A 21,408-nucleotide genomic window follows, 5' to 3' on the forward strand; every position below is an offset into this window, starting at 1 on the left:
AAATAAATAAATAAATAAATAAATAAATAAATAAAAAGAAACCAATTTTCATTACCCCAGCTTCCTCACTAGCTTGGATGGATTAAAGCCTCTTTAGGAGGAAATCACAGTGAGGAGCAAAGGACAAGTATCACAGGCAATGCAATGTAGCTTTGCACCGAACAACTTTGAGATTAATAACACCTTTATTTTGCTTAGTATGGACATATACTAAAATTGCACTTAATCCTGAAATGCAAAAGAATTAAGGTAAAAAATATCTAGGACTATTAAGAAATACATCTTTAAAGAGTGATTTTTAAAAATGAGATATAACAGTGAGAACTGTACTGAGGAGTGAATGTCAGAATTATTGCAGTGGAGGGAGGTAGAAGGATCAAACTACAGTGCCCTCACTATAGTAAATTCTGAATTCTCCTCAAACCACACTAGCATTGTGATTACTGATGTATATGAGTCATACTGAAGCAGAAAGATGAAAAAAAGTTGAGATCCATTTACCAATAAAATATACGTGAGAATTTTCCTATGTAAAAGTCTGTTTGTATGTGGCTATTTAATGTTTTACTCTGATATTCAAAGTCAAAATAAACATGTGCTGTATCTAAATATCTGTTCTAGATAATAAACACATTTCCCTAATCCAGTTACTAGTACTGTATTTTAAGTAAATGACTATAAAATTCAGCTGCACCAACCTGGCACAGGCTTCCACAAACTCTAGATACCTTGATGCATGTCCTGCTGCTCTGGTCCTCTGGAAGAGTTTTTCACTGAATGATGCTCTATTACACAAAGGCCTCCATCTGTATTGACATTTCCCGTACATGAACCAAACCAAGAGGTGGGAGAAGTAAGATGTTATGGGAGAGGACAGGGAAGTGTTTAGTAAAGCAAGCAGAAAAGAAAAAATGGATAGATTTCAAGGGTTGAGAAAACTACCTAATTAGTAATAACAAGCTAGAGGTCAACGTGATGCTCCTCGAACTGGAATATTCATATATATGATCAGGGGAAAAAAATCACAAGAAATAAGTTATGTTTATAATTTCTCTAATTCTAAACCAAAATAAGAAACTTCTCAAAATGTGATTTTCCTTCTTCATGATCCTTAATTATACTTCAATATAACTTTTCAAAACTACTTTTTTTTAATTTAGCCATATTACATAGTACTAAGAAGCACATCTTTCCACAATATGTGAAAACTCTCAGGACACACTTCGCTGTAAATAAAGTAATTATTAAAAAGAAAGACATAATAGAAAACTATACAAGTTACCAGGAATGAACATGCAATGGGAATCATTCAATTGAAGCTATTCACTGCAAAAGCCCACATATAGTAATCCTTTCTTTATGGTGATAACCACACAAATTTTAAGAAGCCAGCTAAACATCAACTTATTCAGCCACATAATAAGAATATCTATATAAGAAAATGAACAGGGGGCATCTGGGTGGCTCAGTCAGTTAAGCGTCCAACTCTTGATTTTGGCTCAGGTCATGATCTCAGGGTCATGAGATTGAGCCCCATGTTGGGCTCCATGCACAGCACAGAGTCTACTTGAGTCTCTCTCTCTCTCTCTCTCTCTCTCACCCTCAGCCCCTCAATCCCCCAAAATAAATAAAATCTTTTAAAAAAAATAGAGAACGGTAGCTATTTCTCTAACAATAAAATAGATAAGAGGGTTGATGGAAATTTGAAGAGTTAGCTAAATAATTTAGAGAACATTACAATAATTTTTTAAGATGATAGTTTTTTTTAATTCCCCAAATTATAGTGAAGATTAAAAACGTACAGAATAGCTATTTTTTTAAGATTTTATTTATTTATTCATGACAGACACAGAGAGAGAGAGAGAGGCAGAGACACAGGCAGAGGGAGAAGCATGCTCCATGCAGGGAGCCTGACGTGGAACTCGATCCCAGGTCTCCAGGATCACACCCCGGGCTGAAGGCAGCACTAAACTCCTGGGCCACCGAGGCTGCCTCAGAATAGCTATTTTAATATAGGGAGCTTCACTGATTCAGAGGGACTATCAATACACTCAAATACAAGTAGAAAAAATTCAGTATTTTAATAAGAGGAATAAAGATTAGCTTCTAAAAAAACCAACAATAAACTGTCAAAACAAAGTAGCTTAATCTATGCATCTCAAAGAGGGAGCAGTCTTCTAAAAACTAGCCTTCAGACTTTGAACACTTATGATAAAATAATCTACTTGATAGTTTATTTCATCTCCTTTCCTGTTCTTTTTCACTATTAATTCTGTGCATTATCCCCTTGTTAATTTTCCTAGAGTAGTTTCATCAACCAGGTACTAGTATAAACTTGCGTAAAGAATAAAAGACACTTTTAAGAACAGTATGAACTAAACAATTGGCAAAGTTGCTTTCAGAAAATCACCACTGAAGTCAACCTAAGCAGTTTTTTAATTGCCTTTAATTTGGGAGTACATGCATGGCTTCTTTTCGCAGAGAACTAACACTACATTTACCTTCAACTAGTAGCTAGCTAAAGAACAGTTAAGTAGCATATGGTGTAGGAGTTCTAGGTGGTACTTTCTGATATGCGAGGGTAATCTTACTCCACATAAATCATTTTAAATCAAGACAAACAACAACAAAAGCATTACAAGACTGTGTTAAAGCCTAAAATGAAATGTTGTAACTCCTGATTGACTTACAATTTTATTTTATCTTAAGATTTTATTGATTTATTATTTAGAGAGAGAGGACAAAAAACACAAGCAAGCAGCAAGAGGGGCAGAGGGAGAGGGAAAAAGAATCTCGAGCAGACTCTGCAATGAGCACAGAGCCTGACGGAGGGCTGGATCATGATCTAAGCCGAAGTCAAGAGTCAAGTGCTTAACTGCCTGAGCCACCCAGGCATCCCTGACTTGCATTTTAAATAGCATTTCAGACTCTTCATTAATAAAGTGGAAATCTAAAACACAATACAGTGTGAAAGAGAAAATCTACAACCAGAGAAGGTATAATTAACATCAAATCCTCTAAGGGATGGAAGATTACTTTTGATTTTTTTTTTACTCAAATCAAGAACTGTAATAGCAAACAAGAATTTTAATTATCTACTTCTGAGAGATGTGAGTGACAGTAACATATTTTAGAAGAAATGAGAGATTATTCAGTGAAGAAAATACTAGATTTAGCATTTAAAAATTCTAAGATCAGTTTAAGTCAGCCATTAACAGAAGAGGCCAAGTATCTTATTTAAATTGTCTATAAATTATTGATTTTGAAAGTTAAATGTGCTCTTTATAGTATGACCACATATAAATATTTTAATGCCTTCCAAAATAAGACATAATTATTACATTAATATCACTGCATATTAATATCTATCTTAAAAATTTCATATTCGGGGCAGCCCCGGTGGCACAGTGGTTTGGTGCCGCCTGCAGCCTGGGGTGTGATCCTGGAGACCCAGGATCAGATCCCACGTCGGTCTCCCTGCATGGAACCTGCTTCTCCCTCTCCCTCTGCCTGTGTCTCTGCCTCTCTCTCTCTGTGTCTATGAATAAATAAATAAAATCTTTAAAAATAAATAAATAAATAAATTTTCATTTTCATGTGTGCTAACATCTGAAAAGGCAGATGAAGAGAAACATCAGAGTTAAATGACTCTTTCATACATCTAAAAAAATAACAAGTTATTTAGAAAGAACACAACTAAATTAATGGTTCCTATTAGTTTTAAATTTGTTAATCTCACTTTCAAGCAATCAATTCACTGAGTATTACTGAGAACCTACCATGTACAAGGCACAATGCTAGGCGCTATTTTGTAAAGATTATAAAACCATCACAAAAATATAACCTATGAAATATCATTTGATATTGTTTCTAAGCTAAAAGAATAATTCCAGTTACAGAAATAGATGAATAGTAGAAAACTGAAAAATATAGAAATGATATATATGACATCTTTAAAATCTACAATTATGCACTCAAATGCTATTCTTAACAGAATCAGAGAAATAAATATTGCTGTGGGTTCTTTTAAAATCAGTATTCTCTGCTCATAATGATATATACAATTATTTCACCTGTTGGGTAGAAGAGACAAACTCAACTATTTTGTAAGCTACAAAGAGTAGGTGGTGGCTTGCTTCATCAAACCTCTTAAACTATGGGGGCAATCAATACCTTGATTATATTGGAGGGGGGGAAACATTCATAACCCCACAAGTAACCAATATTTTAAAAACCCATTAGAAATGAATCACAGGAAAAGATTAGAAAATAAATTTCACAGAAAAGGGTGACAATAATAGAAGAAAACCATAAGCTGGTTATGAGGATACATTAGATATAGAAGGGATAAAAAAGATTGCTATTTTCTAGTATGGTTTTTCATTCTATAAATGCAGTAGATTCACCAAAAAGGATGTTTAGTAATTATTTTTTAAAAATAGTGGCCCTTAAAACCAGACATTTGCAATTTGATGAGTTTCAATAGTAATTATTTTTCGAACCATATATAAAAGCAAATGCCAGGAACACCTGGATGGCTCAGTGGTTGAGCATCTGCCTTTGGCTCAGGTCATGATCCTGGGATCCTGGGATTGAGTCCTGCATCAGGGTCCCTGCATAAAGCCTGCTTCTCCCTCTGCCTATGTCTCTGCCACTCTCTATGTCTCTCATGAATAAATAAATAAAATCTTTTTAAAAAAATAAATGAAAGCAAATGCCAGTGTACTTAAATTTTAAATGTTACAAAAGATGGTCATGTGACCCACAAACATTTATTATTTTGGTTAAGGAAACTAAAATACGGGGATCCCTGGGTGGCTCAGCGGTTTGGCGCCTGCCTTTGGCCCAGGGCGTGGTCCTGCGGTCCCGGGATAGAGTCCCACATCAAGCTCCCTGCATGGAGCCTGCTTCTCCCTCTGCCTGTGTCTCTGCCTCTCTCTTTCTCTCTGTGCCTCTCATGAATGAATAAATAAAATCTTAAAAAAAAGTAAAATACTGGGATTCCTGGGTGGCGCAGCGGTTTGGCGCCTGCCTTTGGCCCAGGGCGCAATCCTGGAGACCCGGGATCGAATCCCACGTTGGGCTCCCTGCATGAAGCCTGCTTCTCCCTCTGCCTGTGTCTCTGCCTCTCTGTCTCTCTCTGTGTGACTATCATGAATAAATAAATAAAATCTCAAAAAAAAAGTAAAATACTTATTAATTACCCATGTAAATGTACAAAAATTATTATTTTTTTAAATTATTCTTTTAATTTTCTCAAAACAAAAAAAAACGCTCAGATCTTCTTTATTTCAAAACTATAAATGCAATTCTCTCAGTACATGAAGATGGAATAATAGCTAACCCTCAGCAGCACAGAGAACTTCTGTATTAAAAATGGATGTGTGGGACACCTCGGTGGCTCAGTGGTTGAGCGTCTGCCTTTGGCTCAGGTTGTGATCCCGTAGTCCTGGGATGGAGTCCCGTATCAGGCTCCCCTCAGGGAGCCTGCTTCTCTTTCTGCCTATGTCTTTGCCTCTATGTCTCGTACAGATAAATAAATAAAATCTTTAAAAAATAACATTAAGGGAAGCCTGGGTGGCTCAGCGGTTTAGCACCACCTTCAGCCCAGGGTGTGATCCTGGAGACCCATGATCAAGTCCCACGTCGGGCTCCCTGCATGGAGCCTGCTTCTCCCTCTGCCTGTGTCTCTGCCTCTCTCTCTCTCTCTGTGTCTCTCATGAATAAATAAATAAAATCTCAAAAAAAGATAAAATAAAATAAAATAAATAATAATAATAATAAAATAAAATAATTAAAATGCATTGATTTTATACTCATTCATACAATGTCTTCCTTATTGCCAATGCTATATATTTGGAGAAAGCCCAGCCAGAGGGAGAAATCGTCATTGACCAAGTAACAGACCAAAGTGAACCTGTGACCTTCAAATCATCATGTTGATTTCATCAACCATTATGTAATTCCATTAAATTCTAAGGAGTTTACACATATCCCAAGTAATCTGGAATATAATAAAAAGTGCGCTACAGACACATGACATGTACTTGGGGGAAAACACTTATAATGTATCTAATGCTATTGTGAGCTAAAATGAGTATCAAAAAACAAATCAGTTATTATTATTTAGCACACAGGAATAAAAAGGAGACACCTACACAATAATTAAATAAAATGACTATGTGAGTATGAAGTATTTGTCAATTGTGTATATAACTTTACATTTCTCTCCTAAGTATTTCCTGTTATCTTTTAGTAGTTAGTTCCTTGGCATAGATCTTAAGATGGTCCTATTGTTTACTGGAATCTTCCTTTGATAATTTTTAAATGATCATTTAATGATTATAAAGTCTGCCTATTTAAATCTCATTACTGAAAAAATACCTGTTTTTCTGCTCTTGCTGCAATAACTGAGCGGCTATTTTCCTCAAATCAGTTACTTCCTTCAAATCATCATCCTCTTCCTCTGCAAGTAACTGTTCTTTCCCAAGTCTGAAAGGTGACACAAACACGGTTATCCAAAAAGTAAGGCAGATATTTTATGCCAGCTTCCAGAAACAAACCATTTGTTCGTTTTTAATATCATGTAAAAGCTATAATCCTAATGTCCTTGTAATTAAACATTAAAATAAGGAGTATATAAGGAATATAAAAACATATCTATCTTCTATTCAATAGGAAATAGTATCATACTGGTTATATTAATATAACTAATGATTAACAAAGTAAATTGTATTACCATTTTATAATTTCTGAAATGTGTAATTTAACAATGCATACTTCCCAGTCCTGAGTGTAATAAGAACTGCAAAGTTCTGTATGCCTGTCTTTACAAATATCAAATGTTATGAAAATGTTACTAAACCACCCTCCTTTAATCAGTTTATTCATCATGATATTAAAAATCTCCATGTAAAATGTTTAAGTAGAAGAAATGTAAAATAGGTCCAAGTATGACTGGCAATTTGCAGGAAAATGTTCATTAAAATACATAATTTTTAATCATTCAAAGAGAGCAAAAGAATTTTTAAATAAGTTGTTCTCCAAACTCTAGTAACTTTATCCAAAGGTATTTCATTTAAAACACAGTATCAGAGATGCCTGGGTGGCTCAGCAGTTGAGAGTCTGCCTTTGGCTCAGGGGATGATCCTGGAGTTCCGGGATCAAGTCCCACATCGGGCTCCCTGCATGGAGCCTGCCTCTCCCTCTACCTGTGTCTCTGCCTCCATCTCTCTCTGTGTCTCGCATGATTAAATAAATAAAATCTTTAAAAATAAATAAATAAAACACAGTATCAAATCCTAAGGCTTTGGGACACCTGGGTGGCAAAGCGGTTAAGCATCTCCCTTCAGCTCAGGGCGTGATCCCAGGATCCAGGATGGAGTCCCACATCTGGCTCCCTGCGGGGAGCCTGCTTCTCCCTCTGCCTATGTCTCTGCCTCTCTCTTTCTGTGTCTCTCATGAATAAATAAATAAATCTTTTTTAAAAAATCCTAAGACTTTGTATCTTGACTCTATCTTGTATGCCACTGTGACATTCAAGTTTATACAACTATCTTCATGACATAATGTGAGAAAGTAAGAGAAAAATGAAATATAAAGAGTACAAGACAAAGCAATGTACCTCCTTATGGGGAACCAGACATGACTAATTCATAACTGATTAAAAAGTTACAAATTAGGTCATTTGTAGGAAGCACAATGTAGAGAAAAGAGAAAAACCTAGGGATCACAGAAAGCTAGGTTTACACCCTAGATTCTAGTAGACACAAAGTGATTCTAGGCAAGAAACTTCTGAGTCTCCAAGCTTCCCCTTCCTTATCTGTAAAAATAGGGATGGTATCAATGCTACAGGATTTAGTGAAGATTAAATAAGAAACATGAAAGGCACCTGGCTGGCTCAGCTAGAAGAGCACATGACTCTTGATCATGGGGTCATGAATTCGGGCCCCATATTGGGTTACTTAAATAAAATTTAAAAAAAAAATCTTTGGAGGCAGGAAACAACAAATGTTGGAGAGGATGCGGAGAAAAGGGAACCCTCTTACACTGTTGGTGGGAATGTGAACTGGTGCAGCCACTCTGGAAAACTGTGTGGAGGTTCCTCAAAGAGTTAAAAATAGACCTGCCCTACGACCCAGCAATTGCACTGTTGGGGATTTACCCCAAAGATTCAGATGCAATGAAACGCCGGGACACCTGCACCCCGATGTTTCTAGCAGCAATGTCCACAATAGCCAAACTGTGGAAGGAGCCTCGGTGTCCATCGAAAGATGAATGGATAAAGAAGATGTGGTTTATGTATACAATGGAATATTACTCAGCCATTAGAAATGACAAATACCCACCATTTGCTTCAACGTGGATGGAACTGGAGGGTATTATGCTGAGTGAAGTAAGTCAATCGGAGAAGGACAAACAGTGTATGTTCTCATTCATTTGGGGAATATAAATAACAGTGAAAGGGAATATAAGGGAAAGGAGAAGAAAAAGACTCTTAACTCGGGGAAACGAACTAGGGGTGGTGGAAGGGGAGGAGGGCGGGGGGTGGGGGTGAATGGGTGACGGGCACTGAGGGGGGCACTTGACGGGATGAGCACTGGGTGTTATTCTGTATGTTGGTAAATTGAACACCAATAAAAAATTAATTTATTTAAAAAAAAAATCTTTGGGGCACCTGGCTGTCTCATTTGGAAAAGCATGCTACTCTTGATCTTGGGGTCATGAGTTGCAGCCCCATGTTGAGTGTAGAGGCTGCGAAAAAAATTTTAAACTGAAAAAAAATTTTTAATAAAGATAAATAAATAAGAAACATGGGAAAGCACATAGCACAGATCCTAGCACATGGTAGGTATTCAACAAATATTCCTTCCTTCCTTCCATCCTGTAGCTACAAAGCAACTTTAAGGAGTAACTGAACACGGCAAGTCATATTCCATCATTCCATAAGATAAATGATAGAGAACAGATTTAAAGTGCAATGATTTTAATAAAATACAGAAATAAATGCCCTTAAAATTACTATAACCAATCTGATGAAATGGAAATGCATTAAACCAAGTGCTGGAACACCTGAGCTCCAGACATTTGAAACTCCAGGTCTGCTCCTTATTGGCCAAATGATGCAAAAAATCATCTATTTTAAAGAGTTGCTAAAGAGCTCAAATGAAGCAATGTATGTGAAGGTATAGCTCTCCTCAGGAATAATAATAGAATTATACTTCTAGGGGGTAGGGGAAATGTATATACTACACTCAGCTTATTGCTTACTATAATTTTCAGCTTAATTGAGGATTGCAGAAAAATGAAGTACTTACAAATTGACTATCTGAACATAACAGGTAAATGAACCAAAAATCGTATTCTTTCAAAGTACTCTTTCGAATAGGAATATCTAACAAATATTTAATTTTAAGTAACATTTCAATTTGAGAATTCATGTGTGTTTACCTTTTTTCATCTCCCAATTCTTCATTTTTCTGAGATTTCTCAGGACCTTTTTCTTTCCCCTTATATAAAAGAAAGTTAAATTTTAAATCTGTGTGGTGTACTTCTGTGAGATCAAGGAAAATATGTTATTATGTTATTAATATTTGTTCGAAGTTTTCTTTACCTTAAGGAAAGAGACATATGAACCAATATGTGCATCTCCTTGTTCAGGAACTGCTACATCTTCTGTGTTGGGGTCAATAAAATCATACACCTCCTGGTCTAAGTATAGAAAGATATTTATTAGAAAATATAAATTGTAAACTGTGCTTTCATAAGTGTTTAGAACAATAGATTTTCTCAATAAAAGAACTGGTCAAAGATAATGTATTTTTGAAAATGCATTTTTAATAAGGGCAATATACATGAAATAAAAATAGGCACCACATGAATTACCTTTCTGAGAATCAGGTTTACTTCCTATTGAGTGACTGTCATTTCTTGATGTCTGCTCTCTATTTGATTCTGAGACTTGAGAGTGAAGGCTGATTGTGTCATCATCTGATGGCTGAAAGGAGTAAATACAAAGCACAAATGAGGCATTTGAAACGGAATAAAATTAAGTTGCTTTGGGTGGCTCAGTGGTTGAGCATCTGCCTTCGGCTCAGGGCATGATCCCGGAGTCCTGGGATCAAGTCCCACATCAGGCTCCCCATAGGGAGCCTGCTTCTCCCTCCGCCTATGTCTCTGCCTCTCTCTCTCTGTGTCTCTCATGAATAAATAAATATATCTTTTAAAAAACAATAATTAAGTTGCATTAATTTCACATGGGATATGTAGAATATCTGCTTTATAGCTCCAGTTCTCAAACCAAAAATTAATATGCTAAAATTTACTGTTCTGTTTCTAAAAATGTACATGTCCTTTGTCATTTGAAGTCATAAAATCCAATAATGATCATTTTTTAAGTAAAATTAATCAAGTGTGTGCAAGTGTCTACCTATTTCAAAATAGGTATTTTATTTCTTAAAATAAAATAGATCAACAAAAGAAAAGACTTACTTCTGTTGTAGATAATCGTTTCTCTCCATTATCACTTCCAATTCCAGAGTCAGGGCCATGATTTTTATTTGGATAAAAATCTTCCATACTATGAAAATAGAAATTCTAAGGGAAATTAGGGTTTCCTTCTTAAATAAATACATAAATAAATACATAAATAAAATTTCCCTAGATAATACAGAACATATACTCCTGATGTCTAAGATCCTTAAAGACATGAAGGGAAAATATCAGAAATCTTCCTATAAATATTTTACTAATATCCCTCATGTAATATTTTCCATGCATTTACTATTGTAAAGTGTCAACTGTTGGGGCACCTGGGTGGCTCAGTCAGTTAGGCATCAAACTCTTGGTTTCCATTCAGGTCATGATCTCAGCGTTGTGGGATCAAGCCCCAAGTTGGGTACCACACTCAGCACAGAGTCTGCTTAAGATTCTTTTGCCCTCCCTTCCCCTCTCTCTCTGTTCCTTCCCCTCACCAGCTCCTGTGCACATGTGCACTCTCTCTTGCTCTATCTCTAAAAAGTAAATAAATAAAATCTTTAAAGTGTCCATTGTTGGGATCCCTGGGTGGCGCAGCAGTTTGGCACCTGCCTTTGGCCCAGGGCGCGATCCTGGAGACCCGGGATCGAATCCCACATCGGGCTCCCGGTGCGTGGAGCCTGCTTCTCCCTCTGCCTGTGTCTTTGCCTCTCTCTCTCTCTCTCTCTCTCTCTCTCTCTCTCTCTCTCTCTGTGACTATCATAAAAAAAATAAATAAATAAATAAAGTGTCCATTGTTAACCTATTACTTCTCCTGAGAGATTCAAAAAAGCAGAGAGTCCTGCTAGAAAATAACCCTTATGAAAGAACTTTCTATTTTTCTGGTTTAACAAATTTCATCATAGAACATTGAAAAAATTTTTAACTTCAATTCAGTTTCTTCATTAGCTCTAAAAATATGCTTTAGCTTTATAAATAACACCCATATGAAAATTAAGAAAAAATGCAAAAAAAACGTGTGCAAAGCATTAAATAAGTAATTGTTTTAGTATGAGGATAGAGCTGTCCTTACAAATTTCTGAATTACCCACCAGTATGCCACCCAGGTTGCAAAATATTTTTCACTTTAATTTCCAAATTTACATATATGCAAATTTGCATTGCTTTATACAGACCATTTTTTATGTGCCAGGAATTATGCTAAGTGCTTTAAAGATGATACCTCAAACATGCCTTATGAAAATTCTAGCAGGTTGGTAGTGTTTTCTGATTTTGCAGATGAGGAAACAGGCCAGGACAGATTGAACAAGTTACCCAATGACATGCAACTTGCAAATGGCAGTTTAAATTTGATCCCAAATTATCTAATACTAAAGTCCCTGATCTTAATCACCATGCTATATTTCTTCCTTAAATACTTATTTGTATGCTTTTCATGAGTGTATCAATAAACTTAGGTAAGCAATTACAAGTAAGTGGCAGACACTATGTTGAATGATTGGAATGAAATGAGATGAATTAAAAAATGTTTGGCCTCAAAACCTTCCAGCCAGAGGGAAAATATGTTTATATATTTTGAAAACTATGAGAAAGGTAAATACAAGGTACTATGAGAAAAGAGAAATCAATTAATTTTTGGTAAGGTTAGGAAAGGCCTCAGCCAAAAAACTGGCATTTGAGCTTAGTCATGAAGGATGAAGAGAGGCAATACTTGCTAGCATTTATTGGGTGTCTACACTGTATTAGCTACTGTGCCAGGTACTCATCATATTTTATTTATAATCCTTACATTCTACAATTTACACATTATTTCTTTCTAAAAATTAGGATAATAAAGCTTAGAAAAGTTAACTTCCTGGGGGGAAAATGTAAATTTACTAATTATCATTTCTTGAACTAGTTGCCAAGTACTTATTTAATTCTCACAACAAGCTTATGAAATGGGTATTACTAACATTTTAAATAAACAAACAGGCTCAGAGAGATTAAATAACTTACACAGGCTACAGACGAATTAAGAGGTTAAACCATGATTAGAAGCAAAATCCATCTGACACCACTGCACAATATCATACACATGGACTCTACTAAAATATATATGTATTTGTAATACTAGACAATGATACTAATAAGCTAATTGTTGAGGAATTGTTTGGGTAAGACACTATGTTAACTACCCTACGTACATTATTTAATCTAATCCTGACAGCATCCGTATAATTATTTTCCTTTTATATATAAGAAAACTAAAAAAAAAAAAAAAAGAAAGAAAACTAAGGACTAGAGATGTTACGACACAAGGACATAAAGTTATCAAGAGTCGGAGAAGGGCTTCATGAGCATATATGTCTGACTCCAAAAGCTGATATACTTAACTACAATAATGCTTATCTATGTAGAATTAAGAGTTTAAAAAATAGTCAAGGCATGGAAGGTTATTATTCTAGGTAGTAAGAACCACAGAGTCAAAGGCATGAGTGTAAAAATAGAAAGTGCATACAAGAATTTTCTACACAGTTTAATACAGGCTGTGAGTAAGAAATTGCACACCTAAGAGTCACCTCATTAAGTAAACTCTATTAACCTGCACTATCCTGTATAGTAGCCACTAGCCATTATATGGCTATTGAGCACTTGAAATGTGGGTAGTCTAAATTGAAATGTGCTATAAATGAAAAATGCACACCAGATTTAAATGATGTAATATAAAGAAAAAGAACATGAAATATCTTACTAACATTTTCATATGAAATACATGTTGAAATTATATTTTAGATATACTGGGTTAAGTAACATATTATTAAAATTAATTTCACCTGTTTGATTTTTAATTTTTTTAATGGATTATAAGAAAATGCAAAACTATGTATGTAGCTCATATTACATTTCTATTGGACATCATTGCTAGAGACCATCTCCAAATATATCTCAATTCTGTCCACTCCTTTTCTTTTTTTTCTTTTTATTTTTCTTTTTATTTTTTTTTCACTCCTTTTCAATTCTACTGCAATCACCCTATTCAAGACCTTTTGATCTCTTGGAAGTACTTCAACAACCTAACTAGTCCCTGTGATTCTGCTTTTATTTTCAATCTATTCTCCTTATAAGAGCCAAAATAGCTTTTCTTTTTTTTTTTTTAACATAAATCAGATCATGCTATTTCCCTGCTTGTAACCGTCCACTGACTTCCCACTGAACTGTAAGTAAAATTCAAACTCCTTATCACAGCCTTCAAAGCACCCACATGACTTGAGCCCTGGCTCCTTCTCCAAAATCAACTTGTACATCTGTACCCTTCAGCCTCTCTGCTCCAATCATGCTAGCCTTTCAGTTTCGTTAACACACCAAGTTTCTTCCTAACTTAAGGCCTTATCACATGTCATTCTTTTTGTCTGAAATGCTCTTCCTCCTGGTCTTTACACAGGTAGCTTTTCTCCTTTCAGGTCTTGACTTAAAACCTCACCTTCTCAAAGTGACATTTCCTGACCACACTCCTGAAACATGTTCCTTTCCTTCATAGTACTTGCCACAGTTTGAAATGGCATGCGTGTGTGTGTATTCTATTTCTTTCCTTTGTTTGCTATCTCCTCCACTATGAGGGCCAACACCAAGGTGTGTATCATTCAACAAAACATACCCTGAATCTGACAACATGCATTCAACTGATACTTGGGGTTTTTTTCAACTGATATTTGTAAAATAAATAAATGACTAGTATAATGTATGCCATTACTAAATTCATTTTTAAATAAATATAAAGCAAACTGGTAGAGATTAAAGTATGAATAAGGTGTAATTTTTATAGAATTGTTTGGTCTATTATCATCCATAATATGAAACAAAATAATCCTTAGGAATTGAATATAATGTTTAAATACTTAATTCTACTTAGGCAACAGAAATATTCAAGAAAATGCCCCATTTGGGCATTCAAGAACGATACTTAAAATACTGCCATTTCAATCAGTCTAAACTTCACAAATAAAATGACAAACGTTCAACATTTCAGGCAAGAATGTAGTCTCCCAGGGTGGCTCAATGGTTTAGCGCCACCTTCAGCCCAGGGCCTGATCCTGGAGACCTGGGATCGAGTCCTATGTCAGGCTACCTGCATGGAGCCTACTTCTCCCTCTGCCTGTGTCTCTGCCTCTCTCTGTGTCTCTCGTGAATAAATAAATAAAATCTTTAAAAAAAAAAAAAAAGAATATAGTCTCCCTTTCTGCAGTCTTACCCCATTCCAAATTATTTTCCATACTACTGGATGGAATTGTTTTCATAAAATCTTTCAGACCAACCTACATCCCAAAAGGATGAATTAAAAACAGATAATCAAATCTACCATTTCAAAATCTCCTGAGGAGAAAAAGACCAATATCATACAGAATATCAATGATAAATCATCTCTGATCCAGACATAAAGAATAAAGTATATGAAGAAAAGAAGAAAGGTACCTCAAAATGTCTTGTTCTTCCACTAACCAGTTCAAAGTCAAATTCTACTACTTATTACAATGCTGGTTAGTACAATAGAGTGATTATAGCATTAAGTTAACAATTGTCAAGTGCTGAGAAATTAGTGTTTCTGTTCTATAATATCAAACATTTACATTTTACTACTAAAATATTAGTAATAGTATTCTGAGAAAATCCCAAATTTATTCTAGTATCACAGAGGTTCCTTCTATGATGGTGATATTCACTTCAGTCAATTATTGATTTTAACACTGGGCCAATCAACCTAAGTATATTCAGTACTCTCAAGATGAATAAATATCTTTTACATATGGAGAAGACACCAATCATGAAATGAGTCTATAAGAATATTACATTACCTGTCTGTGAGAGGCTGGGACGGCATTCTTTTACTCAGTGATGGAAGATCCAGAGAATCTGGCTTCTTATCCATTCTGCAACATGCTTGGATATTTAAGTATTTAAATATGTGTACTTTACCCTTTAAACATATCTGTCAATAAATAATTGAGAAAGTAGATTTAATTATGTACGTCCAAATATAGAGGCGCCTGGGTGGCTCAGTGGTTGAGCATCTATCTGCCTTTGGCTCAGGTCAGGATCCCAGGGTCCTGGGATCAAGTCCAACATCAGACTCCCTGCAGGGAGCCTGCTTCTCCCTCTGCCTGTGTCTCTGCCTCTCTCTGTGTGTCTCTCACAAATAAATAAATAAAACCTTTAAAAAAAAAAAAACAGGGCAGATTGGGTGGCTCAGCGGTTTAGCGCCGCCATCAGCCCAGGGCGTGATCCTAGAGACCCGGGATGGAGTCCCACGTCAGGCTCTGTGCATGGAGCCTGCTTCTCCCTCTGCCTATGTCTCTGCCTCTCTCTCTCTCTCATGAATAAATAAATAAGATCTTTAAAAAAAATTTTTAAGGATGGAACTGGAGGGTATTATGCTGAGTGAAGTAAGTCAATCGGAGAAGGACAAACAGTGTATGTTCTCACTCATTTGGGGAATATGAATAATAGTGAAGGGGAATATAAGGGAAGGGAGAAGAAATGTGTGGGAGATATCAGAAAGGGACACAGAACATAAAGACTTCTAACTCTGGGAAATGAACTAGGGGTGGTGGAAGGGGAGGAGGGCGGGGGGTGGGGGTGAATGGGTGACGGGCACGGAGGGGGACACTTGACGGGATGAGCACTGGGTGTTATTCTGTATGTTGGTAAATTGAACACCAATAAAAATTAATTTATAAAAAAAAATTTTAAATAAAAAACACAAAAATAAATGTCACCTAGCTATTTATATATTTTAATAATCTTAAATTATGCTAAGACATCACAATCATAATAGGTACTTTACGTATTTTAATAATTTGTACTGCTTACATTTTATGAAAACATCTGACAATGATAACCAACTAAAATTCTATTGCTTTCTATTCTTACTAGAAAAAAGTTATTTTTTCTGTATATCACTAAAGTTTTCTCATTAAAAGTACAAAATACAAACAACTAAATCTATAAAATCAACAATTCATGAAAGTTGCTTTTATTAGGAAAAAATGAAAAGAAATATATTTTCATTGCAGTGATGAGAACAGAAAAAAAAAAATAACCATGTAATTCTTTAAAGTAATCTTATCAGAACCACTAAATTGTTTGGCCTAAACACTGGAAGAAAGGTAAAATCTAAAGAATGTAAATATAGGAAAAATGAATTTGTTGAAAGGTGCATTAGTAGGCCAATTAGAATAAACTAAATTTTTAAATGGCCAATTCAACTAAGATAATATTGTGAAAAGTTATTTTCATTGGAGATGAAGAAAAGGAATAATAAGGGATAAAATACTATGTGAAAGAAAGTATTCTGTATAAAAAAGACAATGAACAGTAAGAAAACACTAAGTCGGTTTTACAAATGTTAACTTCAGTCACCATAAGTAATATCAAATAAGTATTTCTGAAAAACTATAATCAAGGGGCACCTGGCTGGCTCAGTTGGAAGAACATACAACTCTTGATTTTGTGGGGTCAAGAGTTCAAGCCCCACCCTCGGTGTAGTACTTTAAAGAAAAAAGTTAAGAAAACTATAATAAAAAATGTTTTGTTTTATGGACTCACATAACCTATAAATATATGCAAAAATAATCAACAAAGAAAACAGTAAGAAACAAAAGAGTAAGAAAAGTACATTTAAAGTAATTATCATCCCTGGGATAAAGGAAGAATGTTTCTTAGATAACAGATACCAAATCTGACCTGACCACTGAAAAATTTCATTTAAAAAGAAAAACTGGGCAGCCCAGGTGGCTCAATGGTTTGGCACTGCCTTCGGCCCAGGGTGTGATCCTGGAGACCCGGGATCGAGTCCCATGTCAGGCTTCCTGCTTGGAGCCTGCTTCTCCAACTCTGTATCTCTGCCTCTCTCTCTCTCTCTCTCTCTCTCTCATGAATAAATAAATAAAATCTTAAAAAAAAAAAAGGAAAAACTGCTGAGCTATTAGAATACAAATACATTACCAATTAAAACATACTCCATCATCTGGATAAACCAAAACCAATTATCTTTCATTACCAAATTAACAACTGGTGAATTATTTTGTTTCATAAATTTTTTAAAAGATTTTATTGATTGATTGATTGATTGATTGATTGGTTTATCTGAGAAAGAGAGCATGAGCAGGGAGAGGGACAAGCAGACTCCTCGCTGAGCAAGGAGCTCTATACAGAGCTCAATCCCAGGACCCTGAGATCATGACCTGAATTGAAGTCACATGCTTAACCGACTGAGCCACCCAGGCACCACCTTTCATAAATTTTTTTTTAAAGATTCTATCTATTTGGGGATCCCTGGGTGGCGCAGCGGTTTAGCACCTGCCTTTGGCCCAGGGCGCGATCCTGGAGACCCGGGATCGAGTCCCACGTCGGGCTCCCGGTGCATGGAGCCTGCTTCTCCCTCTGCCTGTGTCTCTGCCTCTCTCTCTCTCTCTGTGTGACTATCATAAATAAATAAAAATTTAAAAAAAAAAAAAAAAAAAAAAAAAAGATTCTATCTATTTATTCATGAGAGACAGAGAGAGAGAGGCAGAGACACAGGCAGAGGGAGAGGCAGGCCCCATGCAGGGAGCCTGATGTGGGACTAGATCCCAGGACTCCAAGATCACGCCCTGGGCCGAAGGCAGGCGCTAAACCGCTGAGCCACCCAGGGATCCCCCATAAATTTTTTATTGTAGTAATTCGTGTACACAGTTTCAAAATCAAAGAGAATTATAAAACTGATAACAAAACATTAAACCCCCATTCCACTCGTTTCAGTCTCTAAAACCTAGTCCCCACATATCAACTCTTAGTTGGTTTTCTGCTATTTATTTTTATATTTATCAGTAACATGGTTCTACTATTTTATTTTCTAGTTATAGATCTTATTTATTGAGGTTTTCCTATGGAAAACAAGGACTTAGATTTCTTACACTACCACTACCCACCACTATCAAATATCATCAACACCACCATACCTAACTCACCACCTCACCTTACTTCCTCCTTCTTCAGAAGCATAGCATACTGGTTAGAGCATGGACTGGAGTCAGACTGCCTAGGTTTGAAACCAGCTGTACCTCATGCTAGCTATGTGGCACTGAATAAATTCCTTAAATTCTATGTCTTTGCCTCCTCATATATAAAATGAGGTATAATGACAATACCTGTTCTATAGGGTTACTTCAAGAATTAAATAAATTAATGCATGTAAAGTACCTGGAACACAGTAGGCACTAGATATATCTCTGCTATTTTATAACTATATCACAATTTCTCGTTAAATCAAAATCTAGTATTTACAGTATTATGACCAAGAAAACATTCTGCTGAGGCCAGGAACAATAGACATCTGGCCACTGACACAAGGGAGAGAATCTGAGAGAATCTACCTACATATTCTACTACTGAAAAAAACCCAGGCTTCTGCTAGGGCAAGTGAGGGCCAATCACTTAGCTGCAAAGCTAAGGATAAGAATCTGAGAGTGTAAGTCTTAGTCCTGTGGTGCCCAATACAGTGGCCACTAGTCACATAAAGCTTTTTAACTTTAAATTAATCAAAATAAGATTACATTTAAATTTGGGTTCTTTAGTCGAGCCAACCATAATTCAATTAATCAATAGCCACGTGTGGCAAGCAGCAAGAAAAAAGCAACCCTTCTTCTGGATGGATGCAAACCATGATCCAGGGACCATAGCTTGGAAGTAGATTAGGGATTGTCATTTCACTGCCATATGCCTCCTTGGCCAGATTCTCTCATGCCAGTGTAAGTAAAGACCCTAGTTTCTGCTATTTCATCCATCCTCCATTTTCCAAAATTCTGTTGCCATCTCTCCTCTACTACCCTCTTCTCTCTCATTCTTTGGCTTTATGGGTTTATATCTTAGTATGATCCTTTACAATCATTTCAGTAGATTCCATGTGGATTTAATCCTCCAACTAAAAATAAAAGGCTGAATCATTACTTTTCCACTCGTATCTTGTACTTTCTGTTAGGATTCCATCTATCAGTGCTAAGAATCTGTTCCAATCAATCATACAACAAATGTCAAGTAGATACATACTAGAGTAGGAGAGATGCAAAAAGACTCCACAGTCTATGTTTTTAAAAGAACACTGACAAACAGAATTACAGATATGGGTTTTCTAAATCCTCTTCTCTAGAAGCTAAGCTAAAATTCCTACCAAAGTGCAAAAGTTACTTCTCAGAAAAACTCCTTTAGACAATAAAGCCTCAATAACAAAGTGACTCCTAATTCTGATGTCTTTTGATTTATCAATTTGATGTATAATTATGAATAAAAATAGAAGAAATAAGTATCATATTTTTATTACAAACCTGTGCTGGTGGTACTTGCAATGGATTGTTATCCAAAATCATTACTTGTAAATGATGCAGCTTCCTGTAACAAACTGGGATTTCGGTCACTTTATTACAAGAGAAATCCAACTTGACTAAGGGAAGATCTCCTAATTCTGTTTAGAAATGAAAAATAATTAAGTTAAATTTGACACAGTTCCTCTCTTATTCATTTCAGTAAAAATAATGAGCATCTTACCATCTGGCAACACATGAAGATTATTTCTTCTTATATTTAGCTCTCTAAGTGAATGTAATTTTCCCATTTGTTGGGGAAGGACTTGAATCTCATTGCAGCTAATATCCTAAGGAAAATAAGAAAATTATAACAAACTGAGAAATACAGACCTATTTCCTTTTTAAAATTAAAGCACACAGCTAATAGCTGTTACCTATTACCTACAGTGCAAAGTTACCTCAAATATTGTTTCTCTAAAAATGGATTATCTGGCAGATTTCTATTTATATTACATCATGAAGTCAATCTAGCACAGTTAACAAATGTTTCTGTGCAACATTGTGAAGTTATAATTTAGTACTACATAATTCAGCCTTTTGGAAATCTCAACTGAAGACCGTTCTCACCAACCAAAACCAGAAATAAGGATAATCCAGGTACTCTTCATTCAGAGATAAAATAAAAAACAACTATCAATCACTATGATAATCTGTCAATTACAGTAGTTTTGAGTTACTCTGTTGGGCAGAAACTGAGAGTCAAGGATTTACAGACTTGAGCTAGAGAATCAAAGACTATGTATGGACCTCTTTCTCAAAGGGATACAAAATATGAGGAGTTACAATCTCAAAATTCTGTGGTTCACATCATAACCCAATGACTTTCTAGCACCGAATCTGAAATATCTCAAGGTTAAATGAAAATCCAAGTCCTGATTCAAAGGTAAATGATACCAGTTTTCCATAATAAGAAACAGCTTAATTGTGCTCTCCTCTTCCTCCCCTTGAAGAATAATCTGCAACAAGATCTCATAGGGCAGTCATTCCAGACACATTGCAAATGAAATTCACATTCGACTGCAACTGCCCTTAATTTCCAACTTTCACTGGAAATGATATTAGTTAGCATGGAGGGAGAAGAGTGGCACATACATTCAGTTTTACCAAAAATAAAAAAAGCAGGAGGGTAAATTCAAAAGAATATTAAAGCCGTGTAGGGAAAATCCAATACAACTAAGCTGATAAGAAAATGTATCCTACATACTTCTTTCAAATTGTATCTAAGGCATCTTCATTCAGTGACAAACACTTATCATCAAATACCAATTATTTGCTAGGCCCAGTTTTAGGTGCTGGGGACACACCAAGAAATAAAGCCAACCAAAATTCCTACCCTCACAGCTCTTTGTGGAGCTTATATTCTAGCAAAGAGAGTAGATTATATAATATGACAGGTGCTGCCATTATTATATATTACATAACATGATAAGTGCTGCGAATAAGAAAAACAGCAAGATAAAGGAAAATGGCAGTCTAATAGCAATGAGGAGGGATATTAACAATTTAGATTGCCTCACAGAGGGGTGCCTCGGTGGCTTGGTAGGTTAAGCGTCTG

General features: G+C 35.7%; 1 protein-coding gene across 1 annotated transcript in view; it reads right to left on the bottom strand.

The window, feature by feature from the left end:
* The window catches only part of LRCH2 (leucine rich repeats and calponin homology domain containing 2), a 109,686-nt gene that overhangs the window by 46,135 nt on the left and 42,143 nt on the right, over positions 1–21,408 (bottom strand). Inside the window, exons 4-11 of the mRNA XM_055339052.1 lie at positions 20,035–20,140; positions 19,815–19,951; positions 15,309–15,442; positions 10,492–10,579; positions 9,886–9,997; positions 9,614–9,711; positions 9,451–9,509; positions 6,385–6,492 (exon numbers count right to left, since the gene is read on the bottom strand). Coding sequence (XP_055195027.1) covers positions 6,385–6,492; positions 9,451–9,509; positions 9,614–9,711; positions 9,886–9,997; positions 10,492–10,579; positions 15,309–15,442; positions 19,815–19,951; positions 20,035–20,140 — 842 coding nt within the window. The remainder of the gene's footprint in view (positions 1–6,384; positions 6,493–9,450; positions 9,510–9,613; positions 9,712–9,885; positions 9,998–10,491; positions 10,580–15,308; positions 15,443–19,814; positions 19,952–20,034; positions 20,141–21,408) is intronic.

This window comes from Nyctereutes procyonoides, unplaced genomic scaffold, assembly GCF_905146905.1.
Source record: "Nyctereutes procyonoides isolate TBG_1078 unplaced genomic scaffold, NYPRO_anot_genome, whole genome shotgun sequence".
Classification (NCBI taxonomy): Eukaryota; Metazoa; Chordata; class Mammalia; order Carnivora; family Canidae; genus Nyctereutes; species Nyctereutes procyonoides.